This window comes from Lytechinus pictus, chromosome 1 (genome assembly GCF_037042905.1).
Source record: "Lytechinus pictus isolate F3 Inbred chromosome 1, Lp3.0, whole genome shotgun sequence".
Classification (NCBI taxonomy): domain Eukaryota; kingdom Metazoa; phylum Echinodermata; class Echinoidea; order Temnopleuroida; family Toxopneustidae; genus Lytechinus; species Lytechinus pictus.
The window spans coordinates 18,682,490-18,699,761 of record NC_087245.1 but is presented as its reverse complement, the minus strand read 5'-3'; the positions used below and the strand labels follow the sequence as shown (position 1 = coordinate 18,699,761).

General features: G+C 35.4%; 1 protein-coding gene across 1 annotated transcript in view; it reads left to right on the top strand.

The window, feature by feature from the left end:
* The window catches only part of LOC129258829 (tyrosine-protein phosphatase non-receptor type 23-like), a 41,546-nt gene that overhangs the window by 10,560 nt on the left and 13,714 nt on the right, over positions 1–17,272 (top strand). Inside the window, exons 5-14 of the mRNA XM_054897070.2 lie at positions 93–224; positions 892–1,107; positions 9,292–9,396; positions 10,417–10,555; positions 11,373–11,553; positions 12,897–13,039; positions 13,627–13,718; positions 14,611–14,812; positions 15,958–16,118; positions 16,550–16,701. Coding sequence (XP_054753045.2) covers positions 93–224; positions 892–1,107; positions 9,292–9,396; positions 10,417–10,555; positions 11,373–11,553; positions 12,897–13,039; positions 13,627–13,718; positions 14,611–14,812; positions 15,958–16,118; positions 16,550–16,701 — 1,523 coding nt within the window. The remainder of the gene's footprint in view (positions 1–92; positions 225–891; positions 1,108–9,291; positions 9,397–10,416; positions 10,556–11,372; positions 11,554–12,896; positions 13,040–13,626; positions 13,719–14,610; positions 14,813–15,957; positions 16,119–16,549; positions 16,702–17,272) is intronic.

The window sequence follows — 17,272 nt, the reverse complement described above, 5'->3', positions numbered from 1 at the left end:
ACCAGGCTCTATTATGCTTGCAGAATATATGAGTGGTAAATTTGAATAATAATATGATTATTATTGATTTTGATTTCACCTTTGACATACAGGAGATGAAGGTAGCATGTACCCACTTCCAGTGTGCAGCTGGGGCTTTCAGCTACCTCAAGGATAACTTTCAGTGTGACATGAGCCCTGATATCTCATTTGAGCTCATGAACATGTACATCAACACAATGCTGGTGAGTAAGCTATAGTCAAGGGGCTGAGTCACATGGCGTAAGTGATTACAAAACACATTTAAATGTCCTGGTGGGTGTTTCATAAAGCTGTTCGTAAGATAAGAGCGAATTTAAGAACGACTGGTGATCCTTTCTTTTGGTAAATGGTATACTCCATTGGCGATGGTTTAGCAGGTAAGAAAGGTTCACCAGTCGTTCTTAAAGTCGCTCTTAACTTACGAACAGCTTTATGAAACGGCCCCGGGTTGTGTACAGAATGTAATACAGTATGTAATACAGCATCATATGGCCAATATCATATTCAGAGCATGTGAAATGCTTAGCCATTAACTAGATTACTAGATTACATGTTAAGTACCATATGCGCATAAGTACAGACACATAACATAGTCACACTTAATTCTTAGTCGAAATTGTAGTCCATTTTAGTTCACCGTGGCACTATGGGGGCAAAATCATTAAAATATTCTTAATTGATCCTTCCATCCTGAATATAGAATTGATAATATTTTTGTATGGGAGCTGATTTCATTCCTAATCATTTCAATTTAGCTTTTGCATGCAGAACATATGAGTATTGATCCAAGTTTTAGTTTACTAGGGCTGATCTGACAGATAGGTCATTAATTTACTGTCGGCACCTGTATCTGAATATTCTGCTGCCCAGGGTCAAGCCCAGGAGTGCCTGTTGGAGAAGTCAATGCAGGACAACCGGAAGAGTTCCTTGGTGGCCCGTATCAGCATGCAGGTTGTGGAGTATTACAAGCAGGCACTGAAGGGACTTGATGATTCTAATATCAGTAGTCTGATGGGATCTAGGAGGAATAAATGGTGGAAGAAGACACTGCAGATCAAGGTTCATCACTTCACCAGCATTGCTTATGTGAGTCCTGCAGCCATTTCACATGTTATCACCACTTGCAATTGATAGCAACAGGCTATCAGTAGCACATTATGAATGACTTGCGATATACATGTATAACACGTCACAATGAAAATAGTAGCACATTGTGAGGCATTTCAATCAAATCTCTGCCCAGTGTATCAGCAATAAGTATCATGTCCATGCAGAAGTTATTGTTTTTTATTCATGTGATGATAGATCACGAGGTAAGCTTGGAGCATTCAGATGTTTTAATAAAAGGTGACCTCATCTATCACCACCTGGTGGTGCTATCTATTGGGAGTGGCAATATTGCCTGAAAGGGTATTAAATAGTATTTCCTTCAACTTCAGGGCCCTGGAACACATTGTAAATATGTCATGTACTGATTTGAAATCTTGTTCAACAGGTTGAAAATGTAAATTCAAAGAATTATCAGAATATAAAGAAAGTCCTTATTTTAGTCTCAAATTCAAATAAGCACAAAACTGCCTAGCCATGAGAAAACGTGTTCAGAAAAAATTGTCTTATTCTTTTATGAATATACACTTATTTCAAGTACTACAGTGTACAGTCACTCCGCCGCGCGAGCTAATTCGCACGTATTTATTCAGCTCGTATTCGTGACCGCTCGGTTCATGAATACGTAATGAGGAACGCAAGGGTCTAGTTTCTCTGCGTTTTACCGGGTTAATTTACTGTTTTAAACCATAAACATTATATCGATAGAAAGGGGAAGAATCAAGGATTCGATATATACCATAATTATCGACATATTTCATTAACTTAGTAAGGTAAACTGCCCTAGAACTTTGCCCCCGGAAAAATTCAAATCATTCAGCTTTAACGACGTATAATACCATTTCATAATTCTTGCGTCCTTCAAATTTAATAACAGTTGTAAAGCTGAATTATCACTCTTTAAAATGAGACATAATTCATGGTTTTTCATTAATGAGGAGAGTCAGGAACCAGGGAAACATACCGCCAAGTCATTATGAGGGCCTGTCCAAAACGAGCTTCAAACGAGTTACGTAAATAGAGCAATCTGATTGGTCAACGCATTCCATGGATTCAACGCGTGATCGCAGGTCATGACCTTTCTACACATCGACTTTCGAAGCGAAACCCCGAACAACAACGTCGTCTACTTTCATAGAGTATTTGTTCTTTTATACAAAGTTTATAGACGTAAAATTGTTTTTGATAGATTTTTCAATATAGAAGACTGACAAGAATGCAAGAAATTTTATGGGATATTTCCTTATATCTCTGCATTCATTATTATAGCCATTCTAAGTGAGTAGAGTCGTATTTGTGTTTTATCAATAAACTCAGTCCCATGTATGCAATTCTGCGTTTTCTGAATTACATGTACCGGTATGTACTTAGTTAACTTATTGATGCTGCCCCCCCCCCCCCCCGGCCGGTTTTGTTGCCAAGACTTGTTGAAAAGAATTACATACATGCACACATCCCGTTTTCAGAAACAAACAAGAATGGATAGAACAATTAATAAATGTCAACATGCTTGGAAGTTTAGAAAAGCATAAAAAATGCAAAGACACCCTCCATAATTCATGTGTTTTGTTTTACTGTTCTAAATCATTATCAATCCATTTTATCAATTTTCTTTCTCCCATTAGTTGATTTTGTTTTATTCACTAGTATTTCTGTTTATTTATTTATTTATTTGGGGGGGGGGTGTGATCAGGGCCAGATCCAGGATTTTCCAAAAGGGGAGGGGGCAAATATTTCGTAGGAAATATTGACAAGCAAAAGTTTTCCCTCCAAAAATGACTGACATTTTGCCACATTTGAAATTAACAACCCCCCCCCCAAAAAAAGGGGGGGGGGGCTCACTTGTAAAGGAACCACATAATCCCATTTAAAATATTTGCTGCCACTCTAAGGGGGGGACACTTGTGTATTTACGGTATGTTTACATTTAAAAAAATAGACAAGTTGCTCTCAATACTCTCAAGGGGGGGGGGGCACGTGTCCCCCCCCCCCTGGTTCCACACCTGGGTGCGATGTATATTTCTATTTATCACGATTCATTATCCACCCTTTTCTCTGAACAATTACATTCCATCGTGCAGTGGGATACTTGGATATCATTTGTTCAACAGATCTCGTCTTCCTCCTCAATTTTCAATTCCTCATATTCACAAATCTTGTCCCACTACTGTGTTTTTTTATTCATTTTCAAACACCTTTCTCCGTGGGAAACACCCATCTCTCTCCCTCTCTATTAGTGTTGCTCTGTCTGTCTCTCTCTCTCTTGATATTACATGTAATATTTTCCTCACACATCCAGCCGACTTTCTAATCGAACACATCTTTTCTTTTTGTCATGCACAGAAACGTGTTTAAACAGTTGTGTAACTGTAACTTAAGTTCATACACATATTCTCTTCTTTTTCTTTAAATCTTGATTTTTTTTCTATTTCTTTCTTCATTTATTCTTCTATATTCTCATATTCAGATCTCCAGTGCAATACAATGCATGAATTCAAAATCTAGCTCATAGTAAATGGATATTCCTAAAGAAAAAAAATTGAAAGCATGTTCAATATCTGATCAATTTTAACAAGAAAAAAAGAGTTTATTTCCAACATCAAACTCTTGAAACTCATGTTTACAAAACATATAAATACAAGCAAAAAACTTTGGCACCTAATATCATTCAAGGCAAGTACATGAAGAGAGTATAAGTGAATACTGTTTTTGTTTTACAATCAAACATGTTAATAAAGATAAAGGCAGTTTTACATCTAATGCTCCCTGAATGTCTTTGGCAAGCAGACAGTAGTTGAGGTAAATATGAGTTAAAACAATTTTATAAACAAGGAATGTATCGTTTAGGAAAGCCCGTCATCAGTGAAATTACTTTGGTAGTCATGACAGGAAACAAGTGAAATAATCTTTGTATACAGAAGTCAGTGCCATCAAAACTGCCTCATAAAAGAAATAATTCAGCCATACGTTTACATACATGTATATCTAGGTAATACATATTACAATATATGGAATTACTGGGGTCAATATACGTATCACCAACTGTAATAATGTCCCCATTGTTAACATGTGTATGAGATGTTAAAACTGCCACTATGCACTCTCTAAATGGCAAGGAAAAAACAATTTATAAAAAGGTGATCATGAAAATATACATAATGTACATGTAAAAGTAGGAACAAGGGTAGTTCAATGCTCACCATCATGACAACTTGTACAAGTGCTTCAACATATAAACAAAAAATTTACACATTTACATAACCAAAAAATTTACACATTTACATAATCATAAGTAGGAACAGCAACAGCAGGGTAAAATAATAGACACAACTGTTTTATAGGATATTGTAAATCACAAACATATTGAAAAAGCTGCGTCAAAGTTCAAGAGGAAATACATGTACTGCACCTCTATATATTGCTAATGAAATAATTAGCCAATCTAACAAAATACATGTAACCATCATGTATTTAGCTTAAGCCTCACAATTGCTGTAAGAAACTTATCATTTGTTTCATATAGGCCTACATGTAACTACAAAAACTATTATCTGAGTTGCCAAAATGATTGACCTGCAAGAAACTGCCACAATGCACTATCTAAATGACAAGGAAAAACAATTTATAAAGAGGTGATCATGAAAATATATATAATGTACATGTAAAAGTAGGAACAAAGGTAGTTCAATGCTCACCATCATGACAACTTGTACAAAAGGTTCAATACATGTATGTAAGCAAAAAAAGTTACACATTTACATAATCATAATCATAAGTAGCAAAAGCAAAGCAACAACGGCAAAATAATAATAATAATATACACAACTGTTTTATAGGATATTGTAAATCACACACATATTGAAAAAGCTGCGTCAAAGTTCAAGAGGAAATACATGTACGGTACTGCACCTCTATATATTGCTAATGAAATAATTAGCCAATCTAACAAAATACATGTAACCATCATGTATTCTGCTTAAGCCTCACAATTGTCGTAAGAAACTTCACATTTGTTTCATACAACTACGACAACTATTATTTCAGCTACCAAAATGATTGACCTGCAAGACCTCAATGGAACTGGCAAGAAACGTATACATACACTGACTCATATGTATTGCAGTAAAAAGCAAGAATAAACATAACAAGGTACGTTAAATATATGAAAAATGTGCATACTTGTGAAAAAAAAAATAGTTCAACTTCTTCTGTTATGCATAATGTGGAAATAGTGTAATGTTGCAGACACTTAATGATATACAAATAAAAAGGTATCACATGCATAAAAAACATGTGTAAATGCTCACCAACATTTCCACATTGCCTGTCATGCCTTCTTATAAATGTTCTTTAAACAAAAATTATAACCATTAAAAAAAACATGTACATAATATAAAAGTAATAGCTATCATGAATTGATTCAATGTAACAAACTTCACCCTCACAGCAGCCAATGAATACTGGCATATAATAGACTGATTAAATGACTGATGAATGATTTTAAAGGGCTACAAGAACATGACACAGAGAATGCCTACTCATAATCTGAACAGTCTTCCTGCAAATCTTCAAACAGAGATAAATCACCATCAATGTCGATTTCAATGGTACCTTCGATATTTGTTTTATCACAAGGAACTTCATCAAAATCAGAATCATAATCAAAATGATCAATATCAGAATCTTCTTCACTGGAGTCGCTATCACTTGCCAGTTTCTCTACAGCAGTAAGATTTTGGCACTGTCTACAGCGGCAACCTGGCCCACAAAATCTACCCTCTTTTCTACATTTACATAAATGGTTATGACATTTGCTCTTGGCACAAGAACAACCCCTTGTGAGATATAAAACATTTGATTTAATCTTTTCAATACTTTCATCTGTGTCCCACTGGCATGCTACATGTACGGTACTTCCCCATCATCCCTGGATACAACAAAGCCATATAATTCAATGTCTGGATAATAGTATATGGGAATCTGTACTTTATCCCAAACAGTTAATAATCTTTGCACACCGAAATTGCTCTCTAACACTAATATACAAATTATGAAATGCTTTGGAATCCTTTTCCCAAACACTATGTTCTAAATTGTTTGTTCCTATATGGATGAAAACAGCCTTTGTAGAAAAGTCGAAGTAATTCTGAAAGATTTGACGAATGATGATCTTAACGATGTAACATTAGCCCCTGGAAAGCACAAAGTTTCAGAAGAAAAGGGTCCATTAAAAACAGCGTGTCGCACAATTGAGTCTCCTATCAAAAGAACTTGGCATCCAGCCAGATGTGAAGGTGATCTGTAAAGAAAAAAAAAGAAAAGATTGCTTTTACAACAAAATAAATTCCAAACTAGGAAAGCAATAAAACAAAAGGACAGAGAGTTAAATGTCATTACAAAGAAAATAATTGCAATATGTAATAACATAACATTTAACTTCCTATCATTTATTTACTCAGAGCAAAATTACAATGTTCACATATAAAAATTTGTCAGCACTTAATGAAGAAGGACACGGTGGAAAAAATAGCAAACAAATCTATTGAAATAGCAATAGAAGCGCCCATCCAAGTAATATTTTTGCCCAAAGCAAAAAGAATTTGCAGGCTCAGTAATTTACAATAAATAAAATGCATAGATTCATATTTTAGTTTATCAAAATATTGCTCATATTTCCTAACTATATTAAAAACAAATACATGTTCATGTATGTTTCCCTCTTGAACTCCCATTTCAGGGTTTGAGGGACACATCTCCATCAAAAAATATTTTTGCTGCTCCCCCAGAAAATAAAATCAGCAGTGTGACAATTCAATTATCAAAGCGTTGCTGTATCAGTATGGCACTTCTTAAAAATATCTGTACAATGACATTGTCTGTGTGGATACCCAAAGGCTGCAGAATGTTTCTTTTTTTTTTTTTTTGGAGTGGGAAGGGGGAGGACTGAGCAGAACATAGCCTGGGATCATGCAAAAAATCATAATTGGATGGTAAGTTTTAGCTGTTTGTAATAAAATTTATAGCAAAAAGTGCAGTTATGATAATGAAAGCCCCCCCCCCCCCACCATATCAGGGCCCCTCAGGCCTCACCCATCTGCACAATTAATCATGTAATGATACATGTTTTTAAAAATGCAATAAAATTCAAATCTGAGTCTATGTCAGATTGTCACCTGAAAAATGCAAACTTTCTTGAATAAATCTTGGGCTAAAATGTCTTTTTGTCTCATCAAAATTCAAAGTCCACAAAATATGAGTAAATGAATGAGTTCCCATGGACGTTAACTTCTTGATTAGTATATTGCCCGAGTCTTGAATTTAAATTTTCAAAGAAAGTAGATCAAGCTTAGATCTAACAGATTCTACGATTAAATTGAATTCTAAAAAAAATCTATAATGACACCTTTGTTAACCAAGGTTTATTATTGAGGTTTCCATAATTCATTTTCAATTTACTTAATAACTTTAATTCAATAATCAATTACAATAGAGATCTATTAGTACCGACAACTAGAGAGAATACCTGTAGCCAGGAGGCTCCTGACCCAGAGAGTAAAATGCATACTCTCCCCAAGATTTCTACTTTCCTTCTAAAAGATCTATACCTAAATCATGTAAATGGGATACAACTTCATTTCCTCAATAGGCGTTTTGTAGCCTTGGCAAAAAAAAAAAAAAAAACATGATGGTGACATGAACATCGTTGAAAGTTTTCTGTCTTTTTAATGAATTCTTGTTTAAATGTAAAAATGTCAGAGATGAAGTTGTATATCCCATTCACATGATTTAGGACTAGATCTACCTCTCTTATAATTTATATGGAAAGTAGAAATCTCGAGAGCGTAAAATTTCTGGGTTTTTTTTCGCGGTACACGCAAATGTATGGGATGCAATCCCTGGCTCCAAGGAGGGTAAGCACACGTTAATGAATGATATTTACTCTCAAGGAGCCTCATGGCTAGTCAAGAAGTCAGTCAATCTCAATCTGTCAATTCCCTTTTTTTTAGACAACTGTTGACAGTGTCATGTCACTGACACTAGTGTCACAGCTCTCGAGCTCTATCTCAGTCTCAAATAATAGTCTGATTTGGATGAAATGCATCAGAATATAAGGCACAAAATTAGATTGCAACCTCATGGAATAATTACAAAATAATTTCAAACTAGATCTAATCTTTATTTCAAGTTCGCATGGCAATGATTTGGCCCTCACACAATCAATGTGAGAGAATTGGGCACCAAGCTTTTTAAACAAGACTCAAAAATACACTAATGGTAATGGGACTGACCCACCAGTTGGTTACTCCGCGCGAGACCATGGCTGACGTCATCACTCAATAAAATAAACAAGTACAAAAGAAGAATCAGCGTCAGTGCAGTTGACAAAATGGAAAATTTGAGGTAGTTTCATCGTAAAATACGAGTACGAAGGAGATTTTGCGTCCCAGAGATATTTACACATGTTCATCACTGAAATATATTCTACAACATCGGAGGCTTCACGAAAGCCAAAAATTCTGAGGAGGGTCAGGACGTAAAAAACAACATTCTAATGAAAAATTTGATCTCCGATCCGGCTAAAATATTGCCTAGATCTAAAGCATTATTTCAGGTTCAATTTTTTTCTGGATTACCACATATTTCATATCAAAATAAAGCTAAAGATTTCAAGATTTACTTACGGTTGCATTCTTCCATCTTGGCTTTTCCAGTGAAGAGTATGACGTCATTAGAACGAGACCTGCATGACTCTCGTGATATCTCGCGATCTACGAGAGTCCCGCTAGATGATTTTCGGGCGGATGGGATTCTGAATAAATTTCAGCGATCGTGCTCATTAGCATACGCGTGGCGCTCTGACTGTGTAAGAGAACATTGCACAATATTTATTATTTACCCACTATTATAATTTTTTTTTATGAATGAGTGAATGTGGAATTTTTTTTAATTTTTTTAAATTAAATTTCATTCACTCTATACTATTTCATGAGAGAGTGATACCATATAGAGAGTAATGAATAAGTACTAATTTCAAAATTAAAAGGATTTAGAGCACCTGATTCACACAAATTTTTGTTCCCAGCAAATTATTGAACTTAACATTGAATGGCTGGGTTACGCTGATTATATGTGTAACCCTGATCATATTTGGTTTGTTATTAGATGTTCATGAGTAACCAGGCTGAAGAACAGCAGAAGTATGGGGAGAGGGTTGCATACCTGACATACGCACAAACCAAACACAATGAAGCTGTCAAGATGAGCAAGGTAACTCTATTTTGAGATTTAAATTTTCATCCGGAGTAGTGGGAAAAGAGAAGAAGGGAGAGACTAAGGATGGGATGTATTCTGATTAACATGTTACAGCCACGTGCAAAGAAATTGTTAAGAAGAGTAAAATCTACTCATTAATATAAATGATTTAGCCAAGGAGGGGACAACCTGTGAAGACATGGGAAAAGCAAGTGAAGGAGGAGAGGAGGAGGGTTGGAATGGACATGGAGATTTCTTTGAGTTGGGGAAAGGAAAAGGATGGATTGCAAAGGGTGACTACTGTGAGTGTAAGGTCAATCCAGTCATCCTTGTTTATGGGAAATAAAAATTAAAAACTTAAGGGCCCGCATTCACAAAGGTGAATCTATGGTTTATGCAGATTTTCTGTATAAATAATGCTTGATTTAGCGCGTATCAGGCACGTGTATAAAAAATGTCCACTGCTGATGCGCAGCTTTTGTCACAGTGCACCAAATTGACACCTGTTACCATGGTTAGAAAGCTATTTTATTCATGAGTCCACTGTTTGAAGAGAGGACTCATTAATTTAGAACAGTGGATAACCATGGCAACAGGCGTCAATTTGGCGCACTGTGACAAAAGCGCTCATCAGCATTGGAATTTTTTAATATATGCGGTAAAATAAGCATAATGTATACAGGAAATCTGCATAGACCATGGACTCAACAGTGGGTTTTCAAAACCACCTTTGTGAATTCGGGCCAAGATATACTTCTACTTTAATACTACAAAGATGGATAATAGAGGGAAGAGTGGGAATGGATTTTCTTAGTGAGCAGTGGCCTTTTTATCCTGTGAGCAGGGTACCAAATCAAAGAGGACATACATGCTTAGACTCCCTGGTTGCTTATGAGAACCTGAAAGCTTGAAATTATTGTTTTCAGCTTTCTTACCACATGAATATCCTTTTAACACACACCGACCTCACTTTTCTTTGCATGTCAAGGGTTCATGCAAAACAATATCACTAACCATAATGTTTTTGTTCATCAGGGTCAACCAGAAAGCATTACGGAGGCCCTCAACTTTGCCAAGGATGTTGTGATTGGAAAGTTCCAGTCTGCCACGAAAGACAATGAATTTGTATATCATGACAGTGTGCCTACTTTTGAGAGCCTTCCTGAAATCAAAGGTAATTTGATCTTGATTCTACCCATCAATGTTGAGAATATGTGTGCCTCCTTTTGAGAGCCTTCCTGAAATCCAAGGTAATATGATCTTGAGTATACTCAACAAGGCTGTTAATATAATGTTACCAGAGACAAAGTCTTTTATATAAAAAGAAAATGAAGGGTTCAGGAGAATAAAAAAACATTGAATTGGTTTACCATGGCAGTGAGAACCTGAATGAAATCAAAGGTAATTTGATCTTGAGTGCCATCAAATTTTTTTTCATATCATATAACCACTACAGTTGGTCATGTAATGTTGCCGAAGCTAAAACATATCTAAAAATATGTAATGTTCAGGAAAGTGAAAAACAATGATTTTGTGTACCACAGAAGTATTCTTCCCTTGTTGAGCCTGCCTGAGATTGGTGACAACTTTGTATCTTAATAAAAAATGATATGTTCAGGAGAGTAAACAAAACATAACACTGTATCCAGCGGGATAGTCATTATGTTAACATTACAGGTTCAATATTGAGATAGACAGCAGAGATTCAGAAAGCTGGACATCAATTGATGATTTTTGGGTCATAATAATAAAATGAATGATTTTTCACAAATTTGAAATAAAATCCTGTTGTCTCGGCGACAATAAATACATGATTGTGTTTTCCTTCCGAGTCTGAATGTATAGATGAAATGTAAGAAGCTTCCTGTGAAAGAAATTCTAGTGAAGAAAATGAATGCTGCCAGTTTGAAGATTAACAGTTGATCAAATTAGCGACAAATAACTTAAAGTGGTTAATGATTTGGATGTTAATTATTTTTGTAATGAAATAGGTGCATCATTGGTTAAAGCTCTAACATTCCAACCGTATGATGAAGCAGTAGCAGGACCGGATATCTTCAGGAAGCTTGTTCCCATGGAAGCTCATGAGGCATCGTCCCTATACAGTGAGGAGAAGGCAAAACTGCTAAGGAGAGTGGTGGATGAAATTGAAGATAAGAATAAGAGATTAGAGTGAGTGCATTTGGGGATTTGGGCATTTCGTCGGCATTCATCCGAAGCGTCATATCAGTCAATTTTGGTCAAAAAATTGATTTTAACATTTTTGCAGAAAATGAAATACAAGTCCTATTCTATTCATAACTAAATTTCTAGGCAGCAATTTGTTTTTAGTTTCTTAGTTATGAGAGGATTTTCACGGCGATGCTGTATAAATTTTTTTAAAAATTGCAAATCCCATTGGAAACGTGTACAGTAGCAGAGCGATACTACGTTTTGACCGACCGCGATTTCAATGCTCGCGGTCAGTCAAACTGTTGTATTGGCCATCTGCACTGCATTGACTATGCACGTGAAAAGCAATACAACGTTTTGACTGACCGCGTGCATAGAAATCACGGTCAGGGTTGTTGTATTCCATATTGTGTTTTTGTACGAGGGAACGCTCAAACCGAAATTACAAGCATGCAGCTCTTTTGCGATATTTTCTCTGATCCTTGGTTTTGTGTAAAAATAAGGATACCATTGTCAAGCAATTGTCTTGGTCTTTCTAACCATGTATATTTCTAGCAATAAATATGTTGTAAGGCTGGAGAACTAAGTGTGAAAATTTTAGTAAACTTTGAAGTCGATTTTCTCTGAAATGGGTTTGCACCGTCGTATGTGTGATACGACGGTTCGGATGACCACTGACGATTTGTCCTATGAGTTTTAGATAGATATCACTTTCTTTCATAATGTGTTGATTGAGGAATTGTATATATGGGCGATGTAATGCTGCATGAGTGTGCAATTTGAACAATTGCATAAATATTTTTGATAAATACTGACCTGTTTCAGCCTTCCCCATTTCACAGGCAGCAGTGTTGTACTATGTGACACAGGTAGATAAATTGCCACTTGAGAAGAAATGTCTGTAATAATGAAATTTCTTGAAGCTGTTCATAAATCATGCACACTTGGTGACCTGTTTTTGTGCTAAATAAGATACCCTTATTTTTTTTCCTGTTATATCAGAATTGGAGTGCATTTCAGACAACACCAATCATATTTTGACAAATAATATACTTTGCATTCATATGCTTGTTTATCCACAAATGTCACATGGTAGGTAGAACAGGTCATCAGTTATGTGTAAAGTCACACACAACTTATGAACAGCTTTACGATACGCCACTTTGGATTGATTATTCATATCTTCACTTTTGAGAAGTTAAACTCATGGGCCTGTATTCTTGAGACCATGATATCTACTTTCAGTTTGAAGCTAAAAAAATTAATATTTTCTGTATGTTACCAAAAGTAAATTTTATGGCTGTTTATCGCAACTGGCTTATGTTTGTGTCATTTTTTCCCAGTCAATATTTGTCTGCAGTCCAGCTAGAACAACTGAAGCTGCCAGGGAGTGACCCGGAAGTACTTCCACAGGTCCTACTGGAGGTGTGTGCTGCCCTCAGTGTCAAGACTGAGCCAATTAAGACGCTAGTCACCTCCATGCAAGGTACTCATTATTTAATTGGAATAATGCATATGTAAAATATCAAAAAAATTATTTTTTATCTATTTCTGACTATTAGATGGGAACCGAGGGATTTCATGAGGCATGTTTTTACTGAAAACCATTTGGAGACAAGAATTTTGATAGCTTATCACAGTTTTTAGTGAAATTCATGTCAAGACTTTTTATAAAATTCTTACCAGGGCCATTCAGCACCATTGTGTAAAGACAATTCTGATTATTAACAGGTCTTTTTTTTAACTGAAGCCCCATGCAACATTAATGTTGTTAGGCCGCTGCTATTTTCCAATAGATTGAAAACTTTTGGTTGCAGGACTCCCGTTTCTTTATGAGGTGGTTGGGGAAGTGGTTTTGAAACTTTCCACATGCCCATCCCAAATGAGTTTTCAGAAGAAAAAGAGGGAGGGAAGATTGTACCTTTGAATCCAACAATACTGATCAACTATTAATAAAAACAAACCAGTCATTCATTCAAACAATACAAGGAGTTTACTTTTACTAGTTTCAAATGAATTTTACAGTGGTACAGAATGCCTTACAATTGTCTATGATTTTTTTTTTCTTCACAGAGCTGTCAGGTGTGGTCATGGATGTAGATTCGTCATTGAAAGAAATTGAACAACTCCTTGAAGAGGAAGAAAAACAAGAGGCAGAGTTTCAGGTAAATAGATACATTCAGGAAATGCCTGATTGTAATGAACCCCATTTTTCTGAATTTGTATCATTTTCAATACAGTTGAAGCTCTTGGTTGGAGATTTCATAACTTTTTCTTTTAAGCCTTTAAAAAAAAACTTCAAGTGATTTTGATCATTTTGTCAGTGAGCCTATGAGGGAGTGTTTTGTTTCTTATTTTTAAACTGCCACTTTATGAAGATTTTTTCCTGTTTGTAATGTGATGCCATGCTCACTTATAACGGTTCTTTGTATTCAGATTATCTTTTAATTCTAACTTGTTTAGATATCTTGGCTTATATCAACACATAGATTTTTAGTTCTAACATACGGTATTCATTATTATAATGGCATCGCATTCCAGGATATAGACCTTGCATTGGTTAAGTACATTACTTGAAAGAAAAGGAAGTAGATATTCAATATTACGAGGAACATGTTGTAATCTCCAGATTGAGTCTGTCCTTTTCGTATTTTAAAATACTCGAATAATTGTTTTACAAGTAATTGTTTTCATATGTACAAATATTTTCTTATCATTTTGTACAGATGTCATGTATCAGAGCTGTGCAACATAAAAAATACAATCAATTAAATAATTGATCGTAAATCAACATATGACAAAATAAGTTCAACAGTTACTATAGATTCTAAATATTGTCTACAGTATATATCTTTATGTTATAGGGTCAAAATGCTATTATATGATATACACATATTAGATAAAGAAGATGTAATGTTTAGACATTACAATATGATTTACATAGAATTTGGCATTATAAATTACTTAAAACATGCAAACAAATAATATGCTTTCAAAACATTTTTTTTTTTAATTTCATTACCACAATACCTTCAAAACACCTTGCTCTTTTAACAGAAGGAGTTTGGGACAAAGAGTGCCAAGTCTTTGGGAGAAATGAAGAAAGATCTGACAAAATGTAGGGAGCTCCATGCCACAGCTAGCCAGTCCAATGCGGAGCTCCACAAGGCTATGCAAACCCACATGGAGAACATCAAGCTCCTGGCTTCTCCTGTAGAGACCCTCCAGGCAACCCTTCCGTCTGCTAAGGAAGCAAGAAGTAAGTCTTGCTCATCAAAATGCTGGTTAAGGGAATCTGGATTGGGGGGGGGGGGAGGCTAGAGGACCCTGTTACTAGCAATGGTTCATGTTATTATATCCTCTATACATGTATAATTATTGTAATATCCTCTTTCCTTCATGAAAACTATTATTTAAAATTAAATATAAAGTAAGCACTCTAGCTATGCAATAGCCCAGGCCTTCACATAGTATTTCTCATGCAGTGTGACTTTGAATGCTTTACTGATACTACAAGAACAAAGGACAGTATATATTCATCAAAATATACAAGGAAAATCATATTTTGTGATAAAGAACACAGTGATCAACCTAACCTTCCCATGTAGGGTAGGAAAGCACTAGAAACACACTGGCTATATTAAGTGTATTATATCCCAGGACAGTTGTTCCCTTGTTTTCGCTATGACACAAATGATTCAGTTAAGTGGTAATGTCAAGGGATTATACAGAAAAAAAAAATTCAGAGGAACATTTGATAATAGGATGGATGGTATTGGAACTTAGCAATAATGATGCATTCAGTGGCGTCAAGAGGGTATCCTAGGATAATTAATTATTGTGCATCACTGTAATTTCATTTCATTTATTTTATTTTGACAAGGTACACGTACATCAGCCAAAGGCTGTTCTTCAAAACGTCCGTGTATAATAAAAACACATTACATGTATATACAATTAAGATTCAATGTATAAGTAAAACATCGATCTTACATAAAAAAAAAGTATTGAAAAAAAAACCAAAGAAACAAATTAAAACTAAAATATATTTAAAAGAAAAAAAAGTTAAATGTGTGAATATACACTGATAAAAGTTGAGTTTAACATGAAGACAAGCACGATAGAAAATATTGCAGGAGAGTCCTACCCAATTCCTATTCAAATGGGAAAAAAAATCATCATTTACATGCATGCTAACTAAAGGTTTGTGCCAGAGGCATTGTGATTGAGACAATTAGCATGTTTTTCTCCCATTTTTTCCACCATAAGATAATTTAAGAACCTTTTGATCAAGTTCAACTCATCTATGCATATCAGAAAGACATTGATCTGTTGGTATCACACGTTTGAAGGTTGCATAGGACAATGTTTGATCAGTGTACTTCATATTGCTATTTTTGATAGATGAGGAGGATGATGAGGCAGAGAAAAAGATGCAGAAACTTGTCGCTAAGGTAGACGAGATGAAGACTCAGAGGCAGACCTTAGAACAGCAGCTTAGAGATAACATACGAGATGATGATGTAACAGGAGGCATTGTAACAAGGACCAAAGGAAGCATGCAGGTATTCTTAACTCACAGCCTTTCTTATCTTTATGTTCTGTAGTGTTTCTGACTCGTGCCTTGTAATCATAGGGTTATGAGTCCACCTCTGCACGAATTAATCTGCGAGACATTAACCTACACTCATCCACTATCCACCTATGTGTTAATTGGGTAACCAGTATGATGCGAAAGCCAGTTTATTATACTTAGAAATTTGAGCTTGGAATCCAGCTCCTGAAAAGTTTTGGAGGAGTGGATAACGTGCATACATCTTGTCTGGGAAAGCGAAAATGTAGGACTAGGTTTATAATATATTTGTAAAGTGCTTAGATACTAAGCCGTGATATTTTGAGTAGTAGAAAAACAGATTATTATGATTATGTGACCTTGAAAGCTGTATTAATTCTTCAAAAGACCAAAGTTTCTAATTTCCTTTGCATGCTCTTGTAGGAGTTTTTCCAGAATGAATTGAAGAAACACGAGACCCTGATCACCTACCTTGAACAGAATCTATCTGCCCAAGACAACATCCTCAAGGCAATGACTGAAGCCAATGCTGCCTATGCTGAAAGACGCAAGATGGTAACTGGTATTGCTTCAAAGTAAGAGATGATCCCTTCACTCTTGTCCAGTGGGAGATTTGTGATTTTAAAGGAAATATCATAAAAGCAGTGTCATCTCCATGTGAGCATGAAGGTTGATAAGGCCAACAAACAAATATACAAAGAGCAATGGGTAGGAAAAAAAATGCAAGTGAGAACAAATGCTTTAAGGGATAATGTTGTATGTAGGATTTACATGGCCAGAAAAAGTACATAGAGCCACTGGAATACAAAACAAGAATTCTTACTATTTATGATGTGATGATGGGTGATGATGATTACGATAAGACTAAAATTCAAATCCATACTGATATTTTACCATCTGCACTGGTCACCATTGCAAGCTTTGCAATGGATCACTTCTGTCATAGCGTAGGAACTGTTTGTAGCCCTGGGCCCTTTGGCATTCATGTTGCTATTATAGGAAATTTGCCATCGAATGGTAGCAATGAATATTGCAATATTGCATTTCAGGAAAGGAACAATAGGATACGAATGTGACAATAATAGTAACTCTTATGCAACAGGGCTCTAGTGTGATACTATTGTAATAATATAATTCATGATAATT